Below are 27,975 nucleotides of genomic sequence, written 5' to 3'. Positions count from 1 at the left end.
CAGCATTTCTCCAGCGTAAACATACAGAAGCGGACAAATCAGGTACACTGCTTGCCCGCATGGTTAGGGACAGACCCGACTCACCGACCATATCCAGTATTCGCAATTTGTCAGGGCACGTAGTCCACACACAAGCTGAAATTAATACCGCCTTCCATGACCACTTAGAGACACTCTATGCACCCCCCCCCCCCCTCCCTCCTCGGTGGACTGGTCTTTGATTGCCGACTTCCTTCGGGACCTCCCCTTCCCGGTACTATCGGAGGCCGCGCTGAAAGACATAGATGGTCCTATTACCCAACAGGATATTCGTACTGCGATTAAAGGCCTCAATCATACCAAAACGCCCGGTGTGGATGGGCTCCCCATTGAGTTTTATCTTGTCTATGCGGAGTCCTTAGTCCCTGCACTGGACAACGTCCATACGACGGCCCTGGAGACGGGCCGTCTGCCGGACTCCACAATGCAGGCACTGGTCCTGTCAATACCCAAGCCGAACGGCACGGCTTAGAGATGTCAAATTATAGACCCCTCTCCATGTTGGCCACCGAATACAAGATACTGAGTAAGGCCCTTGCTAACCGCATACAACCGCACCTCAATGCGCTTATCCATAATGATCAGTGCGACTTCCTCCAGAACCGCAGTACCTCACTTAACACTAGACGGTTGCACTCAGTCATGTCAGCCACCCCGAGAGCTCACCGGTACGCTGGATGCATCTCACTAGACATTGAACAGGCATTCGATTCCTTATCGTGGGACTTTATGTTTGCGACGTTGCAGCGTTACGGGTTTCCGGATACATACTTACAGTGGGTCAGTTTACTGTACACGTCCCCTACGGCTAGGGCTCGTACAGGTAACTACATCTCTGACAAATATAACATTTATAGAGGCATGAGACAGGGATGCCCTTTATCCCCCATTCTGTTTGTGCTGTCATTAGAGCCCCTGGCTCTCAGACGATCGGCGGAACAGCTTGGCATCTGCATTGATGGAGTACACCACCTAATATCTATCTATGCAGATGACATACTCTTGTATTTAAGGGACCATACAGCTGACAATGCCCCCCTCCCGAACGTATTCCCCATTTTTGAACTTTTTTGGGACTGACCATAAATCCCGAAAAATCGACCAGCTATTTTTTCCAAGAAACACCACACATTACCCACTTAAAATTTGGCAATTACTTTTTACCGGTGGCCCCCACCACCTTTAAATACCTCAGTATTTATGTGTACAGAACACAAGAGGACCAGATAGAGGGCAATGTCCAGCGAGCAATAACGGGGCTCTGTGCCAGTGTGGGGTTTTGATCTTCTCTACCCCTATCACTAATGGGGCGGATAGCCATCTCAAAGATGGTGATGCTGCCGCATTTATTATATTACTTTGTGAATCTGCCTGTGGTACTCCCACAGTCCATTTTTAATACACTGCACACAATACTGACTAATCTCATATGGGGCGCGGGTCGGAGACAGATAAGCCTTCGAAAGCTACAGTTAACAACCCAGAGTGGTGGTCTGGGAGTTTCAGACTTCCGATGCTAGCCAGCTCCAGTGGCTGTTCTACTGGATGGCGGGGAGGAATGTACACGAGATCGGGTTTACACAGCAGAGGCTGGATAGAGGGGGAACTACACACCTTGTTACTGCCAAAGGCCCGGATTCCTCACGATTGCCCCCCTCTACTGCGGACTGCCCTGCTCTGCTGGAGAAAGGCCTTGTGTTACACATCCGCGGTAACCCCATATGCCGCGAATATACCTATACTAGGCATACCTAGACCACAGGGCAGGCTCACACGAAATAGAACACAAGCCTGGATGGACAACGGGATAGATGAGGTGGGAGCCTTTTTCGGGGATGGCACTCTGCTAGACCTTGGATCCTTTCTGAGGGCCACGGGGGCACCGCCACGTCTGTACCACTGTAACACATTACATAAGGACCACCTGGGCCCCGTAGAGGACTGAACCCCCACAACACAACCTAGTGCACCTTCTACACTATATGGGATCTGGAGGTCATCTGGTGCACTGGTTATATACTGGAGTACGGGACCATGCAGCAATCACGCTTACTTCCCTTAAGGCACATTGGGCGGCGGACTTCGGTGGGGAAATGACAGACCACGCATGTAAACGTATACTAGAACATCCTAGGAAAGTGTTGCGTAATGCACGGCTCAAATTTATACAGACAATGGTACTACGCAGATCATACCTTACACCGAAACGGATACACCGCGTGTTTCCGGACTCCCCCCACTAGTGCCCCCGATGTAAGGGAGATGAGGCAGACTTTATCCACATGATGTGGTCATGTCCTTGGATACGGGGTTATTGGAATGAGGTGCTTCAGTCCTTAGCCACAGTGACACAACTCCCGGTTCCAGATGATGCCCTAACCGGCCGGATGGGCCTTCGTAGGCGCTCCAAGGTTCAGAAGGTACGGCTAAAGTTTGTGGATCTTGCCCTCATTTTGGCAATTAGGATGCTCACTATGAGGTGGAAATCTCCCACATGCCCGGCGGTCACGGTTTGGCAGACTGATGTGTTACAATGGGGAAGGGCATAGGGTGCAGCCCTCAGGAGGGAGGAAGAGAGGGGACTGAGGAAGGCACACATTTCATTGGATTAGGAGGCCATGTTGATTGAGTTGGAAGCACTGGATTTATCTCCCACACAAGATATTGCGTCAGGGTAATGCGCAGAGGGTTTAGCAATTATCTGTTACCTGACCCTTTGAACAGAGAAGTAATGATCCTGCCATGTTTATGGTATCCTCTGGGAGGGTGCCTATATGTTGATTCCCTGTAATTATTGTGGAGGCTACGATAAGACTGACCGGGGGGATAGGGTGGGACGGGAGGGTGGGAGGTGGGTTAGGTAGGGGGGTTTCGTTTGTTGATTATAAAATTAGCACTATTTTGAAATGTGGATATAATACTGCATGTCTCTTAATGGCCTGGAAACTTTTTCAGTCTGAAACTACCCCTTTTTTAAATCTCCTTTAGCATGTAGGATGTCGGAAACTGCACTTCTATGTACATGGATATAGAGTTTGTTAAGATGGGAGAAAAACGGAAAAGACTGTATCTAAATGACTATGTTTTGGATAAATATGTGACAATGCGGTCATCAATAAAGTGTGTTAAAAAAAAAGAACTTGCTCCAATACCTTGACCCCAAGTGTTAGATTTTTGTGAAATTATCTAAGTGGTCTTATGGACATAAATTTCAATTTCCGTGAGTTTATCTCTAGGCCCCCTAGATTACAAAAATTATAGTATTCATAACCTGTTAACTCCCTTTTATCTGGGGGTACTCAGCACATAACAGGCCTGGGATGGGGATGCCATCAAGTTTTAGGGCATCATGAATACAATTGATTAGGTGTTTGAATGCTTCATGTATATACAAAGAGAAAATTGTCAGGCAAGAATGCATCCTTGACTCACCACTCGAGTAACAGGAATTCTCTCTGTTAGGTCCCCATCCTTGTCCACCGAACTTGAGCATAATTAATCTTGTGAAGCCGCATTAGAGTTCCTACCAGGACAGAGGGAGCCCCCATCAACCCGAGAAATTCCAGAGACAAGCTCTGAAAACCAGATTGAATGCTGCTTTCAGGACATTGAAGGCTACATAAAGATGTTCCTTCTGAATCTTAATGGAGTGGGCGATGGAGGCAAGGAGGCTGCCAATGAATCAAACATGGTTTACCAAAAAGCAAAGGACCACCACTAACCTGATGGATGTGGATCTCATAATGAAGAGGGCGAACGATACCCGCATGCCGCTATGCAAGTGTTTTGTGGACTTTAAAGCAGCCTTCGATCGTGTCCCTCTAGATATGCCTTGTGAAAAATTGAATCCCCCCAAAGCTCTAGAGGGTGATTCAGCTGCTTTACATGAAAACATGCGTGAAGATCAAGGTGGAGGACAGACACCGTCTGTCTAGAGAAGTTAGTACCTCCCTAGGATTGAAGCCAGGTTATGTATTAGCACCACTTCTCTTCAACTTGTTCATCTCGTATCTTTCGCCGTCCCTTGCCGAAGTGGTGTAAATGCACTGAGTCTTAGCAGCCAGCAGTTGTGCAATATTTTATTTGCAGATCATCTGCTGTTTTCAAGTGATGGAGAGCGGTAATTTCTTCTGGTAGTTTCTCAATGTAAAACCTCCATGCTACCTCTAATTTACCGCTCAAAAGGTGTTGGGCCCTTCACACCATGTATTACCTTCAGGAGACTTTAAATAAAGATGAACAGTCAAAATACAATTATTATTGTAAGCCAATAAAGAGAGTTGTTGATTATTTTAAAGGCTTTTATTTTCTAGTCAAAAAGTTAATTTTTCTCTGACCCTTTATTCATTAGTAAAATATCAATCAGGTTACAGAATTTGGAAAACAGGAAAAATATCAATAATACAGAACAAATTACAGTCTGCATATAAGCATTACATGTAGTTATGAAAAATGTGGCGCAAAGTCTTAAAGAGTTTCTAAGAAAAATAGTCTTGCAAAGCTAATCAGTACTTAAATAGTTTGCAAAAATATGCTATTAAGAGAAATAAATGCATAAATCAAATAAATCTTTTCAGACCTAATTAATTAGTCAAAACATAAACTTAAAGTTTAGCATCTAATCCTATCCTGATCCACTGCACTCTCTGTCTGTCTGTGTCTAAAGAGGAAAGCAGCCCGCCCTTCACAGGCCTCAAAGGAATGTGGCATGAAGTGCCAAGATATGACGTGGAAGCAAGAAACCTCCCCCTGACACTCCTCGGACGCAAGCCCGCCCTTCAGCAATCTCCCGGGACGTTTCTCGTACCTAACCCATAGAAGCCAGCTGAGCTGAGAAAAAGAAGAAGTGCCAGCCCCCATCCAGAGAGGACAGTATTTATACCATAATTATTGGCAGAGTACACAAAGATGTAACATTTTTCAGTAAAACCTTTACGTGATTGGTCAGTCATGATGCATGAGGTCACACTTCCCTGACTCATTCTAAAAACCTGACTCCACTAGTCTTAACAAAAGAAGCATACATGAATAACTACATTTATAAACATTTGCAACATTTACTAGGAAAAATGTTTCAATCTAATTCATCCTTCCTTCCTTCTCAGCGCAGTAGATGGACACTTTTAACTAACTGGTACATTGGCAGAATGACAAGAATGTGCAGTTCACGCTGTCCTTGACTTCTTGTCATGAGGAAAGCTGCCACAGTCTGCGCATGCTCACTTCTCATTAAATTGCAAGTCATAGCCTTGATGGATTCACAGGCAGCCATGTTTTGTGTAGGCCCCAAAAATAAAACAAACACAAAGATAATATTAATTTCATGTAAATCAGTCCATTATGTTTCCCAAGTGCATTATTAATTCACACACATTATAAAAAGAGGTGTTATTAACTGAAAATGTTTATCAAAATATGCAACAAGTCAAAGTCTATTAAGACAGGAATAATAAATTTAGATTGGCAAGGGTGAGCTGGGAAGAGAGAAACACATTCAATGAATCTTCAAAGCCAAAAAGGCCACTTTTCTCTACACTGTAAAACACATGTTAATTCAGCACAATCATTTCAGACAAAATAGGCCTCACTTTCATGTTTTTCATGTGCCATGTTTTTAACTTGCACCAAAATGTGCGTGGCAATTTAAATGCAGCCTGTCTGAAGCACAAAAAATAAAACAATGCATGACTGCAGATGAAATCTGCTCCATCAATCCACCCTTCTGATTATTCAAATCATAATAAAATGATTTATAATTCATCACACATATTTAATTTCACAAGTGACAGTATATATATATATATATATATTTTTTTTTTTTTAATTGCAAAAGCTGAGCCTATAAGAATGTTACTTCTATTTCTAAGGCAAACACAAGTTTGGTCTGTAATCAGATCATATATAGCCACGCTCAATTGTTTTAGTGCAGAGTTCTGTAAGTAGCTTCTTGGAACAGTCTTCTTTAAAATAAGTTACTAAAATAATAAAAAAGGATTCAACAGGACAGTTTCAGCATTTCTTTGCTCATTTGTCATCAGCTTGTCATTAGTATGGCTCATACTTTCCATGCAAATTGGACTACTTAGGTGCTGTGAAACTCTGGCAGAGCACCATCAATCCTTTGCACTTTTTCAACCAAGGCCTTTCACTCTTATTTTCACTTTGATCAGATTCAGATGTTTCACCACAGCATCTCTCAGATCAAAACCGTTGCACCATCCATTATGCAGATCTTGTGTAGCAGCTGCAATCTGGTGAGAAACTGCACACTGTACATCAACCAGACCTACACAGCAATGGCTAGTGTTCTCCTCCGTGTTTTCCACAAGTGCATTTGCATATGCATTTTCAAGCCACTTTAGTGTTGCTGAAACACAGTCTTTTGCAAAAGGTAACTCAGTGCTGCCATTGTGTTGCTTTATTATGCGTGACACTTCAATCTATACCTGGGCATCAGTCTTTGCAATAACACATTTGCCACTTTGCAGTTGTCATTTTTCTCAAAAACAGTTCTGATACAACCCTGTTGTGCTGCTTCAAAAACATTTTCTTGAGCCTCTTTAAATTCATCTGTGAAGATTCCATAGAATGTACATGCTAACAGAACACAATTTTGTGCAACTGAATTAGCATTTCTCTCTCCCATGACAACAGTGACTCCCAATGTAGCAGATATACTGCATGTTATGGTAAGGGCAATCAATTTCGAATTTTGGGCTGGGGTAATTACTAAAAGCCATGAAGCTTTGACAACATCATGTATAAGGAGCAGAGCATGTGCTGCTTTTAATGTGTCACCTTTCAAACTTGGGCCATCTACAAAATGGACATTGTTGGGCTGACTCAGGTGTTCATCCTTAAAGTCTGAATTTGGCTTTATGCATATTTTAATGATATTTAGACACTCATATTCATTTTCATCATAATCCAATTCATTTGCTGACATTTCTGTGAAGTTAGGGTCAAGGGTCATTGGGCAATACATCACAGACCTTTGAAAACATTCATCTTTTTCAATTGGCAATGAGAGAGCGCAGCCCTCCCTCTCACTGCAAATTAGTGTATTTTCTTTCAAATAAACTTTCATTCCTAGTGCTGGGGCGCGACATTTTTTCTCTTCAAACTCTAGGAATGTTTTTGTGCAGTTGTTGTCCAATGGAAGCGGATCAGACACACCAGAGTGTGTCAGCCTCAGTAAAGGCTTAGCCACTAGGGAAAGGTTTAGTAACCACTCTCTACAGCAGCTAACCATTCCCAAAAATGTCCTGACTTCTTTCTGAATTTGAGGTGGATCCATCTTGGAAATTATTTCCACCTTCTCTGGTGACACCTTTCTACCTTCCTTTCCAATTTTGTGTCCCAGATATTCATCTTCTTTTTGATAGTACTCCTGACTATTCTCATCCAATGGCACTGTGACATGAACTTGGCAAAAATCAATAAAAATAAGCCATTCTTCACCACATGGAATGTGAAAAAATATATTGGCTGGATTCGGTACCACAGGACAACATGGAAAAAATATGCTTTTAATCTCCTGCACTATTCTGTTCTTTTCATTTATTTTCTGTGAACCTATGATCAGAAAGTTACATAAACTTCTAATCCATTCCATCAAAAATCCTTTTATTGGTAAAATTCCTGCAACTGATTGTGTTCCTGAATACATGTCATCTGGTTCAAATTTTAATAAGACATGTTCAGCACATCTTATTAGCCTGGCATCCTTCTCTGTGAACTCTCTTATTTCTGTGTTTATTATTTTTTCCAAAGCAGAAGGTAATTTTTCAACAGTCTTTTCTGAAAACAATGCTACAACTGTCTCTTGATGGGCCATTTTAAAATGTACATCCTCATCAGGAATCTGAAAAATAACATTATCTGGTGTACAGTAATCTGTGCTGCTTAATTTGCAAAATAATTGTTTTCCTGCTAGGCCTGAGTCACAGTCAACAGTTTTGCAGTTTTCCTCAAATGGGCCTATTTTTGGTGCAAATTCTTCTAACACTGTGTTAGTAATTTCTCTGTTTAAAACTCCTGCAACTAAATCTGGACTTTCCACTGCCTTCACAATGGACTTGGTAAATTCAGAATTGTGAGTGTTAAAACTCTCATTTTCAAACATAGTAACCTGTTGGACTGGGTTCTGTTTTTGTCTATGGAAATAATTCACATTTGCTCTGGACACATTATTTAAATTAATTTTAGGATTTTCCATATTTTGTGGGACCATCTGTGCTTGAAAAAGTCCTGCCATAGGTACCTGTTTCTGAACTGACATTTGCATTTGCTTAACTGGCATATTTTGCATCTGCAATTCTCCATGTGTTTGTGCATCATGTTTAAATTTATATTTCTTCTTCCAATGCTCAAATCTGTTATAAAGATGGCAAAAGGACACATTTTCCAGCAGTACAACATCCATACCTGAATTTGCACTAACCAAAATACCTTTACTTCCATCCTGTGCTCTTTTAATCTGTACCCAATCAACATCCTTTGCTGGCACTTGGCCCTTCAGGAAAATAACCACTGCTATGTTTTTCTCCATAACAACAGAAAATGATGGTGCATTCATGCAAACCCTTTTCATTGTCTCTTCACTTGGCCCTTGAACAACAACTTTAGATTCAAAGCACAATTTAGTCAGCATTGCAATATAAAAGAACATTTCCAAATTAATGCACAACTCTTTCAATATTTCATCAAATCCATCAACTTGTGGGTACCACAGCACAATTCTGTCTCTCAATTGTGGGAATGTGTTCAGAAATGCTGCAAGTTCACTTTTATTCTGTGGCATATGAACATACATTTCTCCCACCTTTTCTCTCAATGAGTAAGCAAAAGCTTCTCCCTCATTCTGCTTATTATTTTTCTCAATTATATCTGGTGGCTTCTTTTCCTTATCCATTTTCCTTGCTATTTCTGGTGGTTTCTTTTTCTTCTCATGTTTTCTTGCCCACTTGTCTCCTAATTTTTCAAGCTCATTGCATTTAAAACCATATTTTATTTCTGCAATGTGCAAATGCATTCCTGAAGAACACATTTTCTCATTTGCTTCATCATCCATGTGTACCCTGACACTTTTCTGAAATGGAAAACTTCCTGAAACATCAGTTTCATATTTATGAGCCAAATCTGTCAGTCCATTATGTGTAGTTAATGCACATGCAGCTGTTTCCATACTCAGGGAAATTAATTCTTTTTCCTGACACTGGTTCACATTTTCATTATTTAAACAGCAGGGACAGTTAATTTCTTCATGTTCAAATGTTGAATTTAAAACACTAAGCTGTTTCTCTTTTTCAGGGCCTGTGTTAATATGTTCCCCCATGTTCTCTATCTTTTTAATCACTGCTACTTCCTCAGAGCAGGTTTGAAAATCCCATTTTCAAATATATTTATTTTATCCTGGGCTGCAGATGTTGTAAATACCATTTTTCTCTCACCTTTCAGTGCTTGGTGTACTTTCTGTTCAATAATCTGTGTATTCTTAGTTTCTGAAATAAACCCTTCCATAATCACTTTTTCTGCAGCTCTTTCAACCTTTTCAGTAGGGACCATATTAATTGGGACAGTCATAATTTTTCTAGGCATTATCTGTGCATCTGCAGTTTGTAATTCTTGAACTGAATCAGTCATATTTGAAGCAGTAACACCTGGAGGTATCACTGTCAGTACTGAATCAACAGGTAATGGGTCAATATACAATGTCTGCACAGTTTTATCAGTCTGTATTTCTCTCTGTTCAACAGAAGCAGTAGCCCCTATAGTATTTACTGGTTCATTATTTTCAGTCTTTTTCATGGGAACCACATAAAGTGGTAGACACTCAGTTAACAATTCATCCATTATTTCATCCCCTGAATCATTATTTATTTGAAGCTCTTTGTCAGCATTAATTCCCTTCTCCTGCATCTGGTGCTTTACCTTTTTATCCTCACTTGCTTTCTCTCTTGCTGTCTTTTCCCACATGCTTAAGGCCTCAAATTGTGCAGCTTTAGATTGTGTCTTTATTTCACATAACACTTCCCTTCATTTGTCAATAATTTGCAATTCAAAAGTACCATCTTTTGGAAACCTCAAAGCACCCTCTTTTTCAGTAATCTTGCACCATTGGTGAACCCACATACATGTATTTTGTCCCACATTGGTAGACATAAAATGCACAGGTGTTCCTTCAGGAGCATCACCAATAAAAAATAAATGTTTCACTTTACCTCCTAACAGCTTCTTTAAACCTTCAAACATTTTCATTTTTGCAATAGTTCAATGCAATTTCTTTTCTCCAAAGCGGTCAGTCTCAATTTTAGTCAGTTTTACTCCTATCACTGACCCTCCACAAAATCTTACTTCAATATTTCTCTTAATCAATAACTCTGTTAGTAACAACATAAATACATTCGCTACTCTGTCTGTTGTGCTAAATAAAGGATAGATTTATATTCACTGCGAGTAATGTAAAAAGTTCAGTCAGGTCGGGGACAATCGATATTTGCCCGGCAGTATTGCCTCTGTGACCCTCTAGTTATTTAAATCAATGAAGAGGCAGGCGCTGGAGACTGGAAAGCAGGAAACAAGGTTTTTTTTTATTCTCTCCGGAGGAGAACACAACGAAACGGACAGAAGGTATCGTTCTGAGGTGCTCTAACTGTATTCCTGAGGCCTGGCCTCTTATACACACATTTATGACTTTATTGTAGATTACACATACATGTTAAAGCTTTGATGTACGGAAAAGACATTCTCGGAACTCCCCTTTGGGCCCGTTCCCACACACATTTACAGTTGAAGTCCCCACCCTAGTCACAACAGGTGATGAGCATCGTGCAGCTGGATAATCCGCCGATTCACGGAATGTGGGGGGTTTGATCGGATCTCATGGGGTGGGGGCTTTGATCAACCCGGGGATTCTTTGATGGGGGAAGCTTTCTATTGTACGGGGAGGGGCAAAGATGGTATCGGCAGAGCTGGGTGTCGGCCTGGGAACGGGGAAGACAAAACGGGCACACGGGGAAAAAGGGGGTTTGCATCTAAGGGCCGGAGATCATGAAAGGGAAGCAGGGAGGTGTCGCGCTGGGAACAGGATGAAGGCCTGGGGCAGAGCAGCGCCGAAGAGGGGTTTATGACTCAAGGCAGGTGCAAGCAGGGGGTGGTCAGCGTGCAGGCTTAGCGAAGGCAAAGGGCTATGTCAGGGGCCAGCGGCATGCAAAAGGGTTTGTTCTGATCGGGGCATCTTAAAATGGCGGGCGCGCACGACAAAAGTGTGGCATCAGGGGAAGAGGCAAGATGGCGCAGATAATGTTCACCAAAACGTACTAATTTTCAACAGTCCTCCCTTTAACATATTCAAGACATCTTGCTGGTTCATTTCCTACTCGGGTCTATTGTGGTGGGCATGAGAAGGAAAACGGTAGGAACCCTAGATGAAAAAATTGTAAACAATACATTTTAACATTTCTAGTTTTTAGGAGGTGGGCCTATTTGATAAACTTTGATACACTTGTTCAGCAGGAAAGTCATAGGAATGTAATACAAAAAAATGGTTCTGTAGTGAGCAGCAAGTACATATCATAACGTGAACTGGCAGGTTAATACATATTTCAGATTCGGCTTGGAGCAGGATCAATACAATGGCGGCTGGGAGAGAAATGAGGCATAGAAAAAACGGTGATTGAGGATGTCAAATGTTCGAAGTTTACGAGTTCTCATTGTTCTTTGTGGTCTTTCGTTGGCGCTGTTGAGCACCGGCGGTGGAGCTACAGGTCCAGCTCTGTTCTAAGTTCTGCGTTGCAGGGCACGACCCTTTCCTCGCGTTTCTGGTCGGAAAGGTCCTTTTCGCCCTGTGTCCTTTGAGGTGATTGTCAGAAAGTTCGGATGGAAGAAGAGCGTACAAAACAGTCCATAGGGTAGGTCAGAGGGAAAGGGGGATGGAGCAAGGCCAAATTAGGAACAAACTAGGGGAACGAGAGACTTCAAATAGGCGGGCGTGTGACCGAATTCAGAGAGCGGGGACTTGTCGACAGGCATTGGACATCGAGCAGGGGCATCAGGTCGACCCTTTCTTCTCATGTTGTCGAAAACAGTGCCTCGTCCTGCAGCTCTTTTCAGTCGTGGTCTCGCCTTGGCTAATGTCGCAGGTGTTCCTTAGTCTGCAGTCGGGCCTCGTGCTCCCACATCCGGTCCTTTTCTCCTCCAACAGCGGTACCCTTAAACAAGTTTGAAAAGACAGTCTTTAGAAAATTTGCAGATGAAGATAATCAAAAAGTCTATTTCTCTCCCAGCTCCAGGCAAAGAATGAAAAATGCCCGTTATTTTAGTGTTCACAACTGGCATATGAATGACCGGTGACGGGCCTGTTGGATTTACTATGACTTTCCTTCATAATTATTTATTACAGGCATGACAGTTCATCTGATGGTAACCCACCTCCGGGAGACAAATCTGGCAAAGATATGCCGTTCTCTAGAGTTTTACATTTACAAAAGGGTGCAGTGAGTCGTCAACATGGTACTACACAGGTATTTTGCTGAGAGACGAACATGGCTAAACATTTCCTTTCTATCGGTGCATCCTGTTTTGCAACTACTGCGGGGTTCATTTCGATGATTTCTTTACCTTGAACTAGTCTGTTGACCTTGTAAAACATCATTCTGGGTCCTACGTAACCTTTTACAGCCCGATTACTTAATTAGGAAGGACAGGGGTTTTATGGGAAACAACCAGGGACATATACAGGGGAGGTAACGGGGGTGGTCACTTTTCCGGTTTGGGTATTGCGACAATTCGGGGAGGGGAGGGTCGCGTATTCTGAGGTCCTCGTTTTATACTATAGGAGCCGTTGACACGTAGTTCCCTTATTTCGGGTCAGATTAGGGAACCTCTGTCGTCTTACCTGTCCTTTCCCTTACGGCCCCACCTGGGTTCATTGTCTTCTAGCGGAAAAGGAGAGGTAACGACGCGGTCTCAGGGTGATTGTATTAAAGACAAGTTTTTGTGCAAATACTGACGGTATTTGAAGCCAATTAGGTGGGGTGCTAGGGGTGGCAGTCTGCCAATTTCGGGGCTAACCACTCGGAAGAGTGGGAGTGCAGAAATTGAGAGAGAGAGAGAGAGAGAGAGAGAGAGAGAGAGAGAGAGAGAGAGAGAGAGAGAGAGTGCAACGGCAGGCTAAATAGTACACGTGCAACAGAGAGGGTGGCAGTGTATTCAAGAAAGGCTATTTAGTGCATTACACAGTAAAGGGCATTCACGGGTCTGCGTTAGGATCTTGTAATCATGCAGTTTGAGCATTAGACAGGGTAGAGGGGACGCGCCTTGAGAAGAAGGAAAGAAGAAAGGAGGTACCATTTTGTCGCACTTCTCGCATTCTCGGTCCTTCGACCAGTTGGGTCGACGCCTCAGTCACACACACACATTCCCTCATAGTTTCGCATCATACGTGACATGGGTTCATTCGTCCGGTCTGGTTTAAGGGTGATCACTTTGTATCAGGGTTGTGCTAATTTTTCGGGTTTGTTCGGTACGTGAGTAGTCTGCAGGCATGCTTAGACGCCACCTTGCGGCGCTAGTCCGTTTCGTGCATTAGACATGGCAAGGTTTCGGATCTTCGCCACACCTCGGCTGCAATCTCTGATGTAACCTGCAGAAGGAGGAAAAAAAGGGGGGGGGGGTGGGGGAGACAGCATTCGCGCGCATTCAAATACATGGATTCATAAGTCCTTTACTTACCTCTTACTCGTCTTTCCTCCTTGGGGCAGGGTCCCCGGGGATATGGTTTCTGGAGTCGGGGGGGGTAGTGTGTTCATGTAGGGCGTGTGCGGGGAAACATAAAAAGGAAACCAGAGGTGCCTAGTGCGAGGTATCTAGTCAAAGGATGTATCTCACTATCGGGGTCCTTAAACCTCTTTCAACGCTGTGGCGTTCTAAGGTTCTTCGGTTCTTGGGTCCCTGCTACTTTGGAACGTTGTACTTTATAATATTTACATTATTTCATTTCACCCTCCTTTTACATTCCCTCATTTACACCATTCGTTTTACCCATCCTTGGAAGTCAAGGTCTTCCTCTACGCGAGAGTTCATGAGTCAGACGCGTACCTTGAAGGCGGAGTGTCGTGTTGTCGATCCGATCCGTCCTCCAGGGCTGGGCAACCATCTTCTTTTAACCTTAAAGAGAGAGCAGAGTAGGGTGCACAGAAAAGAACTTTCCCACCCATCCCATATTTTTTTAAAATAAAGCATGCACTACCCGTCCATAGTTTCAAAGACTTTATTTTGCAAAATCATTTCAGCATATGGATTATGAGGGTGCGGTCGTATTTGGCCGGTCGTGGCAATGGCTAAAGTGCGTACAGTGGGGGGTGTCGTTTGCAGCAATAAAAACATCGGAAAGTTTTACTCATTCATTTGTAAGAGACTAAAACGTCTATTAATTGGCTGGGGGTTCGGGGGCATATATTTTCATAATTCAGAAGCATAATCACAATAGTTGTAATCAGATTTCCTATATGCATACCGTACGTGTGCGTCGTAAATGAGGTTTACATCGGTTATAAAAATATAATACAGTGTACATTTGTAATCAACATTTGTAATGGGGATTCTTTCATACTGTTCGTCGAGTGAGTTCTCCTTGTCTTTTCTAGCCAAGTGTACAAAGGATCACAAAAAATCTCAGAACATCAAGTTTATATTAGTGCGAAGGAACACCACGAGGCGTTCGTAAGTTCCGATTGATACCGGCGCCATTTTGGGCGGGGCCGGCTCAGTCCGGAAGCAGCATCAGGGGAAATGTTTCTCATTACTGGCAGTTTGGACCAGAGTCCTTTTCGGCAGTTCTAGAATTCACGCTAATAGAAGGTGTGGCAATGTCATGTTTGTTTCGTTGGCGATCAAGGCAGCCGTCCCTTACCGGAAACCTGCAAAGGCCGAAGGTTCCGCCGGGGACCTTTGTATGATCTTCAAGGCTGCGGAGATGCTGTCGGAGATGGGGGCTCGTGCTCCATGGGACAAATGTTCGAGTTATATGGCTGGCCAAAGTTACTCTAGTGGCCGGGGCCCGCCTTCCAGCGGATCCAGACGCCATTTTGAGGCCCTACAGGGGCCACTCTCGTCGAGTTTGCAAGAATGGAAGAGATCCTTCGGAGTGAAAGGAAGAGGTCCCTGTTTTGTGTAAGCGGGATGTTCAGCTGGGGTGCAGCTGTGATGCCCCCACCTGGGGGGGCGAGGGAGACTCGTTCACATCGTCTCCTTCTCCCGGTGCACTCCATGCCGCTCCTTTTCATCGCCCCGCATGAAGGCCTCTCCACATCCGGTGTTCCCCAAGTGCCACCATTGTACGTTCGGTGCTGCGCAAGTACTGGGGTGCCACCATTGTACGTTCGGTGCTGCGCAAGTACTGGGGTGCCACCATTGTACGTTCGGTGCTGTGGAAGTATTGGCACCATCGCCTGACTGGGGGTGTTCGGCGTCGGGCTGGGGGCTGGGAAACCTCCTACCGGTGGAGGTGGGAGAGGCTCGTCCGCGTCGCCTCTCCCTCCCAGCCCAACTTGGACAAATTGTTGTGGAGGTACGTGCAGGACATCCCGCCGTCCAGGACTGCTGCGGCTGTGACGGAAGAGAAAAGGAAGAGGTGCCTCGTTCTCCTCTGGACATGTGGCGGGACTACCTTAGTCTTTCCAGGCCCGTTGCGGCCGGCCAAGGAGACATGTGGCGGGACTACCTGCAAATGCCCAGGCTGCGGGCTCCTGCCTCTCCTCCGGCTCCCCCATACGTTAAGATTTCCTGACCAAGAGTTGGCGGCCGGGCTCGCCTTATATGGGTTGCCGTTGGTTGGGCGTAGCCGTAACCCTGCCCTACTTTGGAAGGTTCCAGAATGGGGGGGGGGCGAATGTTCTGTTTGACTTTCATTTTCTACAGTTTATCGTTATTATTCCTTGTTTGTTGTGTTAAATTAAAAGTTCAAGTTCATTAATGGTCTACGGATTTTGTTTTACCATTTCTTTCTTTCCAGGTTGCTTTTATGCTAAGTTTCTGCTAACAGAGGTCGAGTAACACGGAAACACGTGTAGAGGGATGACGCAGATTTGTACATTACATACACACAAACTCAGACGGGGGGACAGTACAAGTACGACATACAAAGACCCAAGACAAATATAAAAACAGTTATTGGTCATAATTATCTCTTTCCGTCTGTGAATTTTTAAACGAGGCTGGGTTCCCGTCTTGACATTGCCCGACCTAGGAGAACGTGAGCATGCCGCTGAGATTTTCCTGGCGAAATCTGTGCCATCGGGCATAATCAAACGTGGTAGTTCTGTCTGGTCTGTCTATGTAAGTCGGGTTCTTCTTTGTCTCGCGCCTTTTCTCGTACTGTCGGTCTGTCGTTCTTGTCGGCCCTTTGCCTTTACTCACGCTCAGTAGAGTCGGGCATTGGGCTTTCCAGTGTCCGACATACCTACAAAAAGCGCATTGGTCTGACCCTAAGTCTGGTCGTCCTTTGCATAGTGTCGGGGGATAAGTTGTGGGTAGCGGCGTCCTGGGGTTGTCCTGTCGGTATATTTCTCTACTTGGTTTGTCCTCGTCTTTTCTCTGTCGTTTCGTAGCCTCTCTGCGCCACATACCGAGACTGTCGAGCATAATTGGCGTTGTCTTATTATTTCGAAGGGCTATTTCTAACGTTTCTATTTTATCAAGGTCAAAGGATCCTGCCAGTGGCCACTGTTTGTCTTGACTCTCTTCGGTATACCTGTGCCATAATTTATTATAAGCTATGGTGACTAACCCATAGTTTATGAACATGTCCTTATTAGGGGTGCCTTCTAGTGGAGCTATATGGTCCACCTCTAACACCCGGTCCGGGCTAAACAGGCTATTTATCAGTGGGGAGAAGACAGACATGACGGCTCGTAACGAGGGACTAAAAAAAGTCAGCACTGCCTATCTTATCACTAGGTGCAAAGACTAGACAGAATATTTCTATTCTACGTTGTTTGCAGGCAGTGAATACCTCATGGACCAAAAAACCAAAAGACCAATAAATAACAATGGGGAGAATGAGTAGGTCCGCAAAGATCTGCGTTACCTACCCTTTTCACTATCTGCAAAAAGGGTGGTCACTTCCCTGTTTGCAGACAGGGAATCTCCAGGAAACAATATTTTTGCGAACAACAGTTCAGTTTCAAGCAATTATTAAGTGGGGGAGAAAGAAAACAAGCACGGCTGCTACCCTACCTATCCTCCACTGCTTGCAAAGAGAGAGAGCCTGTTGTTTCTCTGTTTGCAGACAGTGAATCTCCAAATAAAAAAAATAAAAATAAAACGAGCAATACTAGTATTTTTGAACAATCAAGCAATCAAACAAATTTTTTCGCAACTTGTCGTGGCAACACGACCTTACCCGGACCATGTGGACAGTTTCTTGTCTTCCGAATCCAGCGCCCGATCGTCCTCTTTTTCTCGTATTTCTCACGGCACTCCTGATGGTTCCCAGTCAGGACCGTAGATCACTCGAGAGAGGTCTGTTCGGAACTAGTGAAGTTCGGATGATCGGCTGCCAGACGAGGGTCTATTGGGCAAGAGCTCTCCCGATCGTTGCAGTCGTTCACTCTGTCGTCGGGACCTCTCCCACTGGATCCACGAGTCGCTGATGGGCCCCACGCTTGGGACGCCAATTGTAAAAAGTTCAGTCAGGTCGGGGACAATCGATATTTGCCCGGCAGTATTGCCTCTGTGACCCTCTAGTTATTTATATCAATGAAGAGGCAGGCGCTGGAGACTGGAAAGCAGGAAACAAGGTTTTTTTTTATTCTCTCCGGAGGAGAACACAACGAAACGGACAGAAGGTATCGTTCTGAGGTGCTCTAACTGTATTCCTGAGGCCTGGCCTCTTATACACACATTTATGACTTTATTGTAGATTACACATACATGTTAAAGCTTTGATGTACGGAAAAGACATTCTCGGAACTCCCCTTTGGACCCGTTCCCACACACATTTACAGTTGAAGTCCCCACCCTAGTCACAACAGGTGATGAGCATCGCACAGCTGGATAATCCGCCGATTCACGGAATGTGGGGGGTTTGATCGGATCTCATGGGGTGGGGGCTTTGATCAACCCGGGGATTCTTTGATGGGGGAAGCTTTCTATTGTACGGGGAGGGGCAAAGATGGTATCGGCAGAGCTGGGTGTCGGCCTGGGAACGGGGAAGACAAAACGGGCACACGGGGAAAAAGGGGGTTTGCATCTAAGGGCCGGAAATCATGAAAGGGAAGCAGGGAGGTGTCGCGCTGGGAACAGGATGAAGGCCTGGGGCAGAGCAGCGCCGAAGAGGGGTTTATGACTCAAGGCAGGTGCAAGCAGGGGGTGGTCAGCGTGCAGGCTTAGCGAAGGCAAAGGGCTATGTCAGGGGCCAGCGGCATGCAAAAGGGTTTGTTCTGATCGGGGCATCTTAAAATGGCGGGCGCGCACGACAAAAGTGTGGCATCAGGGGAAGAGGCAAGATGGCGCAGATAATGTTCACCAAAACGTACTAATTTTCAACAGTAACACATTCCGCTTACCCTTCACAAAGTAAGACTTTCCGTTTACTCTTCAAACACTACAGGTAAATCCCTTCCGCTTACCTTTCACTCAAGCTCAGAAGAACCTGCTACTCCTTTGGACTTATCCTTCAGGATATATCTTAGTCCAAAGTTTCACCAGCGAACCCTTTTGCTGTCAATCAAGCTCAGAAGAACCTGCTACTCCTTTGGACTTATCCTTCAGGATATATCTAAGGCCAAAGTTTCACCAGCGAACCCTTTTGCTATCAATCAAGCTCAGAAGAACCTGCTACTCCTTTAGTGTGACCCTTTCTAGGTGATATCAGACCAAAGTTTCACCAGCGAACTCTTTGCTATTAATCACTCACACAGAAAATAGTCCCTAATTTAACACTGCCAGCCCTACCTAGCTTCTCAGTGTTATTCCAACGGACGAGTAACCTCAGTGCAGTGTGGCTTCCATTTACCACCCGCTATTCCTTCCCGGGATTCCACAGGTGTGCATACCTGCGTGTTCCAGACAACACAGAACAAGACACTAACTTAACATGAAGAGTTAAAACATGTAATCAATAACCAAAAAAGTATGTCCTATGAAATTACCAATATAATCAATAACACCATCAATTCAAAATGAGCAAAATATCACCAACAGTAAAAAATCCTTACTATTTTCAACACTTCAAAAAAACATGCTAGCACATTAACAACATTTCACAACCCTATTTATACTCACACCACTTCTTGCATCACCTGCCAGTACTGCTTTGCCAGTCTTCAGGTTCTGAGCATTGGAGTCAGGAATCAGGACTTGGACATTTATCTAACTTGGGCAATTATTTTATTTCCCTTCTTAAGGTCAATGATCCATTAGTTGAATAGTTGATGGTGAAATCAATAATTATTAATCACCAAACTAATCAATAATGACCATCCTCTGCTTACCAAAAACTGATGGAGAGCGGTAATTTCTTCTGGTAGTTTCTCAATGTAAAACCTCCATGCTACCTCTAATTTACCGCTCAAAAGGTGTTGGGCCCTTCACACCATGTATTACCTTCAGGAGACTTTAAATAAAGATGAACAGTCAAAATACAATTATTATTGTAAGCCAATAAAGAGAGTTGTTGATTATTTTAAAGGGTTTTATTTTCTAGTCAGAAAGTTAATTTTTCTCTGACCCTTTTTTCATTAGTAAAATATCAATCAGGTTACAGAATTTGGAAAACAGGAAAAATATCAATAATACAGAACACATTACAGTCTGCATATAAGCATTACATGTAGTTATGAAAAATGTGGTGCAAAGTCTTAAAGAGTTTCTAAGAAAAATAGTCTTGCAAAGCTAATCAGTACTTAAATAGTTTGCAAAAATATGCTATTAAGAGAAATAAATGCATAAATCAAATAAATCTTTTCAGACCTAATTAATTAGTCAAAACATAAACTTAAAGTTTAGCATCTAATCCTATCCTGATCCACTGCACTCTCTGTCTGTCTGTGTCTAAAGAGGAAAGCAGCCCGCCCTTCACAGGCCTCAAAGGAATGTGGCATGAAGTGCCAAGATATGACGTGGAAGCAAGAAACCTCCCCCTGACACTCCTCGGACGCAAGCCCGCCCTTCAGCAATCTCCCGGGACGTTTCTCGTACCTAACCCATAGAAGCCAGCTGAGCTGAGAAAAAGAAGAAGTGCCAGCCCCCATCCAGAGAGGACAGTATTTATACCATAATTATTGGCAGAGTACACAAAGATGTAACATTTTTCAGTAAAACCTTTACGTGATTGGTCAGTCATGATGCATGAGGTCACACTTCCCTGACTCATTCTAAAAACCTGACTTCACTAGTCTTAACAAAAGAAGCATACATGAATAACTACATTTATAAACATTTGCAACATTTACTAGGAAAAATGTTTCAATCTAATTCATCCTTCCTTCCTTCTCAGCGCAGTAGATGGACACTTTTAACTAACTGGTACATTGGCAGAATGACAAGAATGTGCAGTTCACGCTGTCCTTGACTTCTTGTCATGAGGAAAGCTGCCACAGTCTGCGCATGCTCCCTTCTCATTAAATTGCAAGTCATAGCCTTGATGGATTCACAGGCAGCCATGTTTTGTGTAGGCCCCAAAAATAAAACAAACACAAAGATAATATTAATTTCATGTAAATCAGTCCATTATGTTTCCCAAGTGCATTATTAATTCACACACATTATAAAAAGAGGTGTTATTAACTGAAAATGTTTATCAAAATATGCAACAAGTCAAAGTCTATTAAGACAGGAATAATAAATTTAGATTGGCAAGGGTGAGCTGGGAAGAGAGAAACACATTCAATGAATCTTCAAAGCCAAAAAGGCCACTTTTCTCTACACTGTAAAACACATGTTAATTCAGCACAATCATTTCAGACAAAATAGGCCTCACTTTCATGTTTTTCATGTGCCATGTTTTTAACTTGCACCAAAATGTGCGTGGCAATTTAAATGCAGCCTGTCTGAAGCACAAAAAATAAAACAATGCATGACTGCAGATGAAATCTGCTCCATCACAAGCAACTCCCGACTAGGCCTGCAAAGACTGAGTAACAGGCTTGCTGAGTACTCGGTTAGAAATCGATTTGAAATCAATCTTCAAAAGACCAAAGTTATACCTTTACATCGTCAAATATCTAAATAGGGGAAATGGTACCTCAATGGGTCCAACATTGATGAAACAGCAACATATACATCTATAGGGTTCAAATTGAACTCGAAGAGCTCCATTGCTGCACAAAAAATGCAATTACAGTAAAAACAGATGCTCTAACCGTTGCCTTTTTTAATTTAAAGATAAGCCTGTAGGTGCACAATGTAAAGGCATTGATAACAGTGATGAAATCCAAACTGATTCAGCTACCAAAGTCCGCTTCTCCAGCCCAAGTAAGACTTGAATTTTCCTTGATAAAACAATCATTAGCATCATTAGCTAGACAAGGGGCTTTTTTTTAATGTTGTCATCAATTATGGAGTGCCCCTGAAGTTTCAGTGGCACATCTTGCTTAAACAGAAATCAATATGCAAATGGGAAAAGTCAATTTGCCAAGTATCTACAAATCAGTGTAGAGAGTCTTGGTATTTCAGATTTGTGGTAACTGAACACGAGTGGTCATAATTTAAAAAAAAACATGAATAAGTGCATCCAGCAGAAAAGCCGCTTGGAGGATGAAATGAAATTAGAAAAACAAGTGCATGGGTAGCTGATCCTACAATATCAGCAAGAAACAACCCAACTTTGAGGTAGCACTGTCATTGTCCATCAAGAGGGAATTTTTACAAATAGGATTTGGGGCCAGGTGTAGGTCGCCCAATACCAGTCGGTAACGGCCGAAAAACCCGAATTTCGGCTGTTACCGACCGGTATTTGGCATTTGGAATGTAGGTGGCATGATTGTAGGATTCGGTATTTTACCGAATCGGTAACTTAAGGAATCGGTAAATTACCGAATTCTTAACATACCGATTCAGTAAATTACCGAATCCTTAATGTTGGAAGCACTCAAGTGAGTGCTTTTCACATTTAAGGATTCTCTATTTACCACCAACTACAAGTTGGTAAATAACGAAAACCGTTAAAAAAGCAATTTTGTGCGTTTTTAACAGTGCCATGTGGCAGACATACATGCCCTTAGGGCATGTATGTGTGCCACATGTGCACCCATGCACTATTCAGGGGGCAACAGGGTGTCAATGTGACACCCTGCCACCCTTGTAAGTCTACCCCCTATTACCGATTCGGTATTTACCGAATCGGTAATTCTCATTCATTCCTACGGGCCTCCAGGCCCATAGCAATGAATGGGGAATACCGAATCCGAGTATACCCTTCCACGCTTTGGCCACCATAAGTGTGGAAGGGTATGCTCAGACATGAGTCCCTTGCTCACTGCACCATCAGGATTCAAGCAAGCCGGGCCGAAGACGGCTGTAATGCCAGAAACCGGTCCCCGGAAGCTTGTTTCCTTTCTGGTAAAGAATTGGCTTGGTAGTTTGGTCTGCCCTGTTCCCATGATGCACTGGGCCAGGGACAGACTAATTTGCATATAGCCAGGTTCTGAACTGGGATGGTGCAGTGAGCTAAAAAACGGTGATGGATCAAGCCCTGATCTGTGGACTGGGTAGGAGTGTTCTGCTTAATTCAGAATACTCTGTCCATCACCACCCCCTTGTAAATAATTTTGGCCACCATAAGCGTGGAAGGGTATACTCGGATGCGAGTCCCTTGCTCACTGCACCATCAGGATTCAAGCAAGCCGGGCCGAAGACGGCTGTAATGCCAGAAACCGGTCCCCGGAAGCTTGTTTCCTTTCTGGTAAAGAATTGGCTTGGTAGTTTGGTCTGCCCTGTTCCCATGATGCACTGGGCCAGGGACAGACTAATTTGCATATAGCCAGGTTCTGAACTGGGATGGTGCAGTGAGCTAAAAAACGGTGATGGATCAAGCCCTGATCTGTGGACTGGGTAGGAGTGTTCTGCTTAATTCAGAATACTCTGTCCATCACCACCCCCTTGTAAATAAATCCCATGGTGGCACGCGATAGCTGCTCAGCCAATCTCTCATGGCACTGGTGCCCGCACACCGAAAAAGTATAGATTTGGTGGGGTTAGTGTGTAGACCTGTGGTTTGACCAAAAACACGGAGGATCTGCAGTATACGGAGTCCCTAGAACCACAGGTCGGTCATAAAGAAAAGGACATTGTCCGCGTTCAGTGTGAGGTGATCAGAATGGGATGAGGTTCATTCAAAACCCCTAAGCAACAGATCACTACGTACCCACACTGACAAAGGTTTCACGACGAGGGCGAGCAATAATGGCCACAGGGGGCAGCCGTGTCCAGTGCCGTGCCTTATGGAGAACGGGGCCAAGCGGTGCCCCGCAACTCGAATCCAAGGCGGTTAGCCCTGTATAGAGTAGGGGTGCATATGTTAAGAACCGGGGCCCAAAGTTAATGGCGCCCAGATGTTGGAAGAGGTATGACCAGCTGAGGGAGTCAAACGCCTTATCAATATCTGCCTGCAAGATAGCAGCCGGACGTCCCATCTCCGGGGCTCTAGCCATGGCATTTTGCACCCATCTAATATTGTGAGGTGTGGAGCAGTGGGGCATGAACCTGGATTGGTCCGGTGGACCAAAACCTATATATGTGATACAGGTATAAGCGGTCGGCGAGAACCTTGCCCAGAAGTTTGGGCTTAAAATTAATGAGGGAAATAGGCTGGTATGATGGGGGCTCTTCTGGCAGGCGTCCTGGCTTTAAAAATAGAACTATCTCTGCATGTCACCACTCTTGAGGGAGTAGTGATTGGTCGGCAGCTTCATGTATGGCAGCAAGCAGGCATGGAGCCAATGTGTTCATATGTGGTCTCAGGAACTACATGGGTATACCATTAAGCCCTGCAGCCCGGCCCGGATGTATGGCTGCCAGTGCAGCGCTAAGTTCGTCCATTGTTATTGGAGCATTGAGTTGTTCTCGCATTGCATCTGTAAGTCTACGAGGAGGGATATCACGTAAGAATTAGTCTATAGGGGCCTCCGATAATTGATTTCGCCGCGTTTATAGGAGTGAGAAATAGCGTGCAAACTCCGTAACCGCGGTCTCAGGGGACGAACATAAGGCTCCACTATCGTTCCAAAGCACTGGAACGCTGTTAGGGGACTTCGCCGCTTGGCATTGCCTATAAAGAATTTTGCTTGATTTATCTCCCCATTGATATATTCTATGTTGTGATGCTAGCCAGATTTCTTTAGCCTCCCCCATTATGTAATGTTGTATGGACTGTTGTGACTGAAGTATGGAGGGCCTAAGAGCGAGGCTCGGGTCAGCTAGATACTGAGCCTCAAGGGCCTTCTGACGGTCCTCCAGATCTAATAATTGCACCTCTCGTTTGCGTTTGTCCGTAGCACGGAAACTGATATCTACCCTCGTACTGTGGGATTCATGACTTCCCACAAAATACATTTAGAGAAAGTCGAGACGCGGTTAAATTCAAGATATTCCAGGACCGCTAGTGACAGGGCCTCCATATACTCTGGATCTCGTAGGTGCCATGGGGACATCCTCCACCTAAATGGGGGTTTGTAAGAGTGTACCCTGAGGTTATACTGGACTGGAGAATGGTCTGAAAGGCCCCAGGGAAGATGTGACACGTGAGAAACCCGATACCCATATCTACAGGGGACAAGCATATAGTCCAAGCGGGGCAGGGAGTCATGGGCTGCGGACATGTATGTGTAGCTGTGCCCAGAGGGTTGGAACTCGCGCCAAATGTGCGACCAGCCCAACGTGGTAGCCAGAAGGTGTAGTTTGGTTCTATCTGTTGGGGGGTTTCACCCATGGGCACGCACTCTGTCCATTACTGTCATAGTGTTGTTCCAGTCCCCACCTAGGAGAGTCATGTCGTCTGATAATTCACTCCATAAGCGCATTATCTTTTCAATAAAGGTGGCGCCTAGCTGCGGGGGAGCATATATACTTCCTAAGTTCAGGTGTTCCCTTTAGAGTGTGCCTGATAGGGTCTAGGGCGAGAGGAAGGATGTGGCTTGGCATTAACGACACTCAGGTCTTTTGGTAATGATGCATTGCTTGCTATGCTGAACAGTATGTTTGCCTGATGTGTGATGAGCTTTTGCACAATTTTCCTGCGCTTAGCCAGGTTGATACGGGATGGTTTGTGACTTTAAATTGTCAATGCTCTTTTTGCACTTATTTCGTTATGCTCGTACAATGCACCTCCGTACAATTAATATTTTTATGTGTTTAGTCAGGTTGAAATAGGATGGTCCATGTGCTTACACTGTTAATGCTTTTTGCACAGCAATTTTGTGCTGTTTGCACAATACATCTACTGCATGATTTTCCTGTGTTTGCCAGGTGGATAGAAAGATGTATTGATTTTAACGGTTTTCTTTTGTTAATTTACTTGTAGATGAAAGAATGATCTTATAATTATCTTAATTGTGTATGTTTATGTTTTTTATTAACTAATAAACTAATAATAGGCTGAACTGAATTGAAACTGGATTTGAATGTATTTCCAATGGTTTACCATGAACCGAAATACTTGGTCTGATGTTTGAACTTTGGGTCTAAACCCAGCTTAGAATGGGGATAGAATCGTTTTATCTATTACTCACTACTGCACTTTGGCTAGGATCTGGCAACAGAGCACGTTTTGGAGAACATCAATTAAGCTAAAAGGCCTTTAATTGCTAGGGTTGGATCTAACACCCTTATAATGAATTCGGAATATTACAGCCCCTCTCTTTGAAACAGAAAAAGGAACACTCGACATAATGACATTAGACAAGATACGGGGAACCAGATCTCGAGCTCTAATTGGTATAAATCTCCCAGAAAGAGATCCAGACCTGGTGCTTTCCCTGGCATCAGGGATACATTCGCTTCTCTGGTGTCATTTAGGAAAAAGAACTCCAGGCAGGGTGCTTCAGAACTACTACTGGCTGGAGTAATCTGATCTATGCTACATAGCATCTGGTTGGTGAAAGGTGTAGAACTGAGATCATTAAAGTGCTGAACCCCATACCTGCTGTTGGATGTGGTGTGTAGTTGGAGTACAAGCTTTCAGGCTGCATTGGGCAAGAAGTATATGCCAAAATGAGGACATATCTTTCCTAAACAGTGCTATACTTTGGCAACCTTTTCTGCACCAAAAAAATGTATGAAAGGTGAGGGGGGAGCAAAGCGCTAGTATTTGATAATCAGTGGTGTTAACATCCAAATCTACATGTCTGTGGTTATTGTTGTGCCTTGTCAAACTGGGTGTTTGAAAGTGAAGGTGACACTTAGCACATAATCAGAGTTACCTCTTTCCGACCAGAGAAGGCTATGTTTAAAGGACAGCAGATTTACCCTGCATATGAAAAGGTTCCTTCTATTGACTATTTCCAATGATTACACATTTTCTGCAATTAATCTGGGAGGAGGTCTAACTTTCCTCATTAGTGATAGTTGAGGCAGTTTTCCCTTGCCAGTTCCTAGAACATTTGCCAGTTTGTGTTGTTCATAATTTGACAACCAGAATTTACCTTTGTCTATTGATTTTCAGGATTCAGCAGGAGTTGATTGAAAAGGAACGAAAAGAGATAGAAGAGAAGTCCACAGCATTGATGAAGCATGCCAAGGAACTGCGGCAACAGGTGCGGGAGAGTGAGCAGAATCAAGCCATGGCTCGCATTGCCTTTTTTGAGGAAGGCAAGCGACTGGATGAAGAAGCCCGGCAGCGCCGTGCACGTCTGGATGAACTTAAGATGAAAAAGCTGAACGAGCTTAGGTATGTGACATCAATTTTTGTTGCATAATGTCATTGAAAATTGGTATACAGCAGAGAGCAGTAATTACACAACTAGAGTCAACATCACCCAAAAAATTGTCAAGAAGACCACTTTAAATTGCCAAAATCCTAAGACAGAACTAAGGGCCCCATATATATGAAGACTAAATTTGCAAAAAGTAGTTGTAAATTACGCACCAACATTTTGCCAACAGAATAGTTTTTTTTTTACTAGTATGTCAGTTTACAAAATTTCCACATGGAGTGGGACATAGTCTGACCAGCCTCATTACTATTCCTGAGATTGATCACAAATTGTTACTCACTCCAACCGGTGTCGATCAGAAGTTTTTTGGCCTTCTGAACTCATCAGACAGTTGTGTCTGTGATTGTTTTTTTTTACTACAGTAGTTCTACAAAACTTACTACAGACCTCTTTTCATTAGCTGCTTGTATGTTGTAACTTACATTTATGTAGTAAGTAAGTCCCTACCTCCATTATTTTCTATGGAAGGGCATTGCTGTTCCAGTGTTTGGCCATGTGCAATGCTAAGGACAAATGTTTAAGTTACTACAAAAGTGACATTTTTGAATACCAAAAATTAGTAAACTTACTCAAAAGTGTAAAGTACTCAAAAGTGTAAGTTACCTTTGTGAATCAGGCCCTAACTCTGTTGTTTAATATGAGGTGGCTTCGTCGTGCTTGTTTTTTTGTATTTTTATTGCTCGCAGTGGGCTGAATATTACATTCAATACCCAGTTTTAAGAGTAGGAATTAAATATTCTGTATAATTGATATGGATTAAGTACAATAATTGATTTAACTTGATTCTAATAGTGACACATTGAATCATATACCTCTTTTGTTATCTGAAATGTTTTAATGTAATATTTTATAGGATGAAATATACCTTTGCTCCCAGAATCCAGCCTTCTCTCCTATCACTCGTTAACAACCAATCAAACAATCAATCAGTGTTTGTTAAGCACGACTACTCACCTGTGATGGTCTTAAGATGGTGGGGGTGCAGGGGGGAGGAAGGAGGGGG

The 27,975-nt window shown here is 43.6% G+C and overlaps 1 protein-coding gene across 1 annotated transcript in view; it reads left to right on the top strand.

Annotated features, from left to right (window-relative positions):
* Positions 1 to 27,975, top strand: part of CFAP45 (cilia and flagella associated protein 45) — a 523,391-nt gene that overhangs the window by 459,107 nt on the left and 36,309 nt on the right. The window contains exon 11 of the mRNA XM_078668990.1: positions 26,702 to 26,926. Within this exon, the coding sequence (XP_078525116.1) occupies positions 26,702 to 26,926 (225 nt within the window). The remainder of the gene's footprint in view (positions 1 to 26,701; positions 26,927 to 27,975) is intronic.

The sequence above is a fragment of the Lissotriton helveticus genome, chromosome 12 (assembly GCF_964261635.1).
Source record: "Lissotriton helveticus chromosome 12, aLisHel1.1, whole genome shotgun sequence".
Lineage (NCBI taxonomy): Eukaryota > Metazoa > Chordata > Amphibia > Caudata > Salamandridae > Lissotriton > Lissotriton helveticus.
The sequence above is the reverse complement of the archived record's forward strand: the minus strand, read 5'-3'. Positions and strand labels throughout refer to the sequence as shown.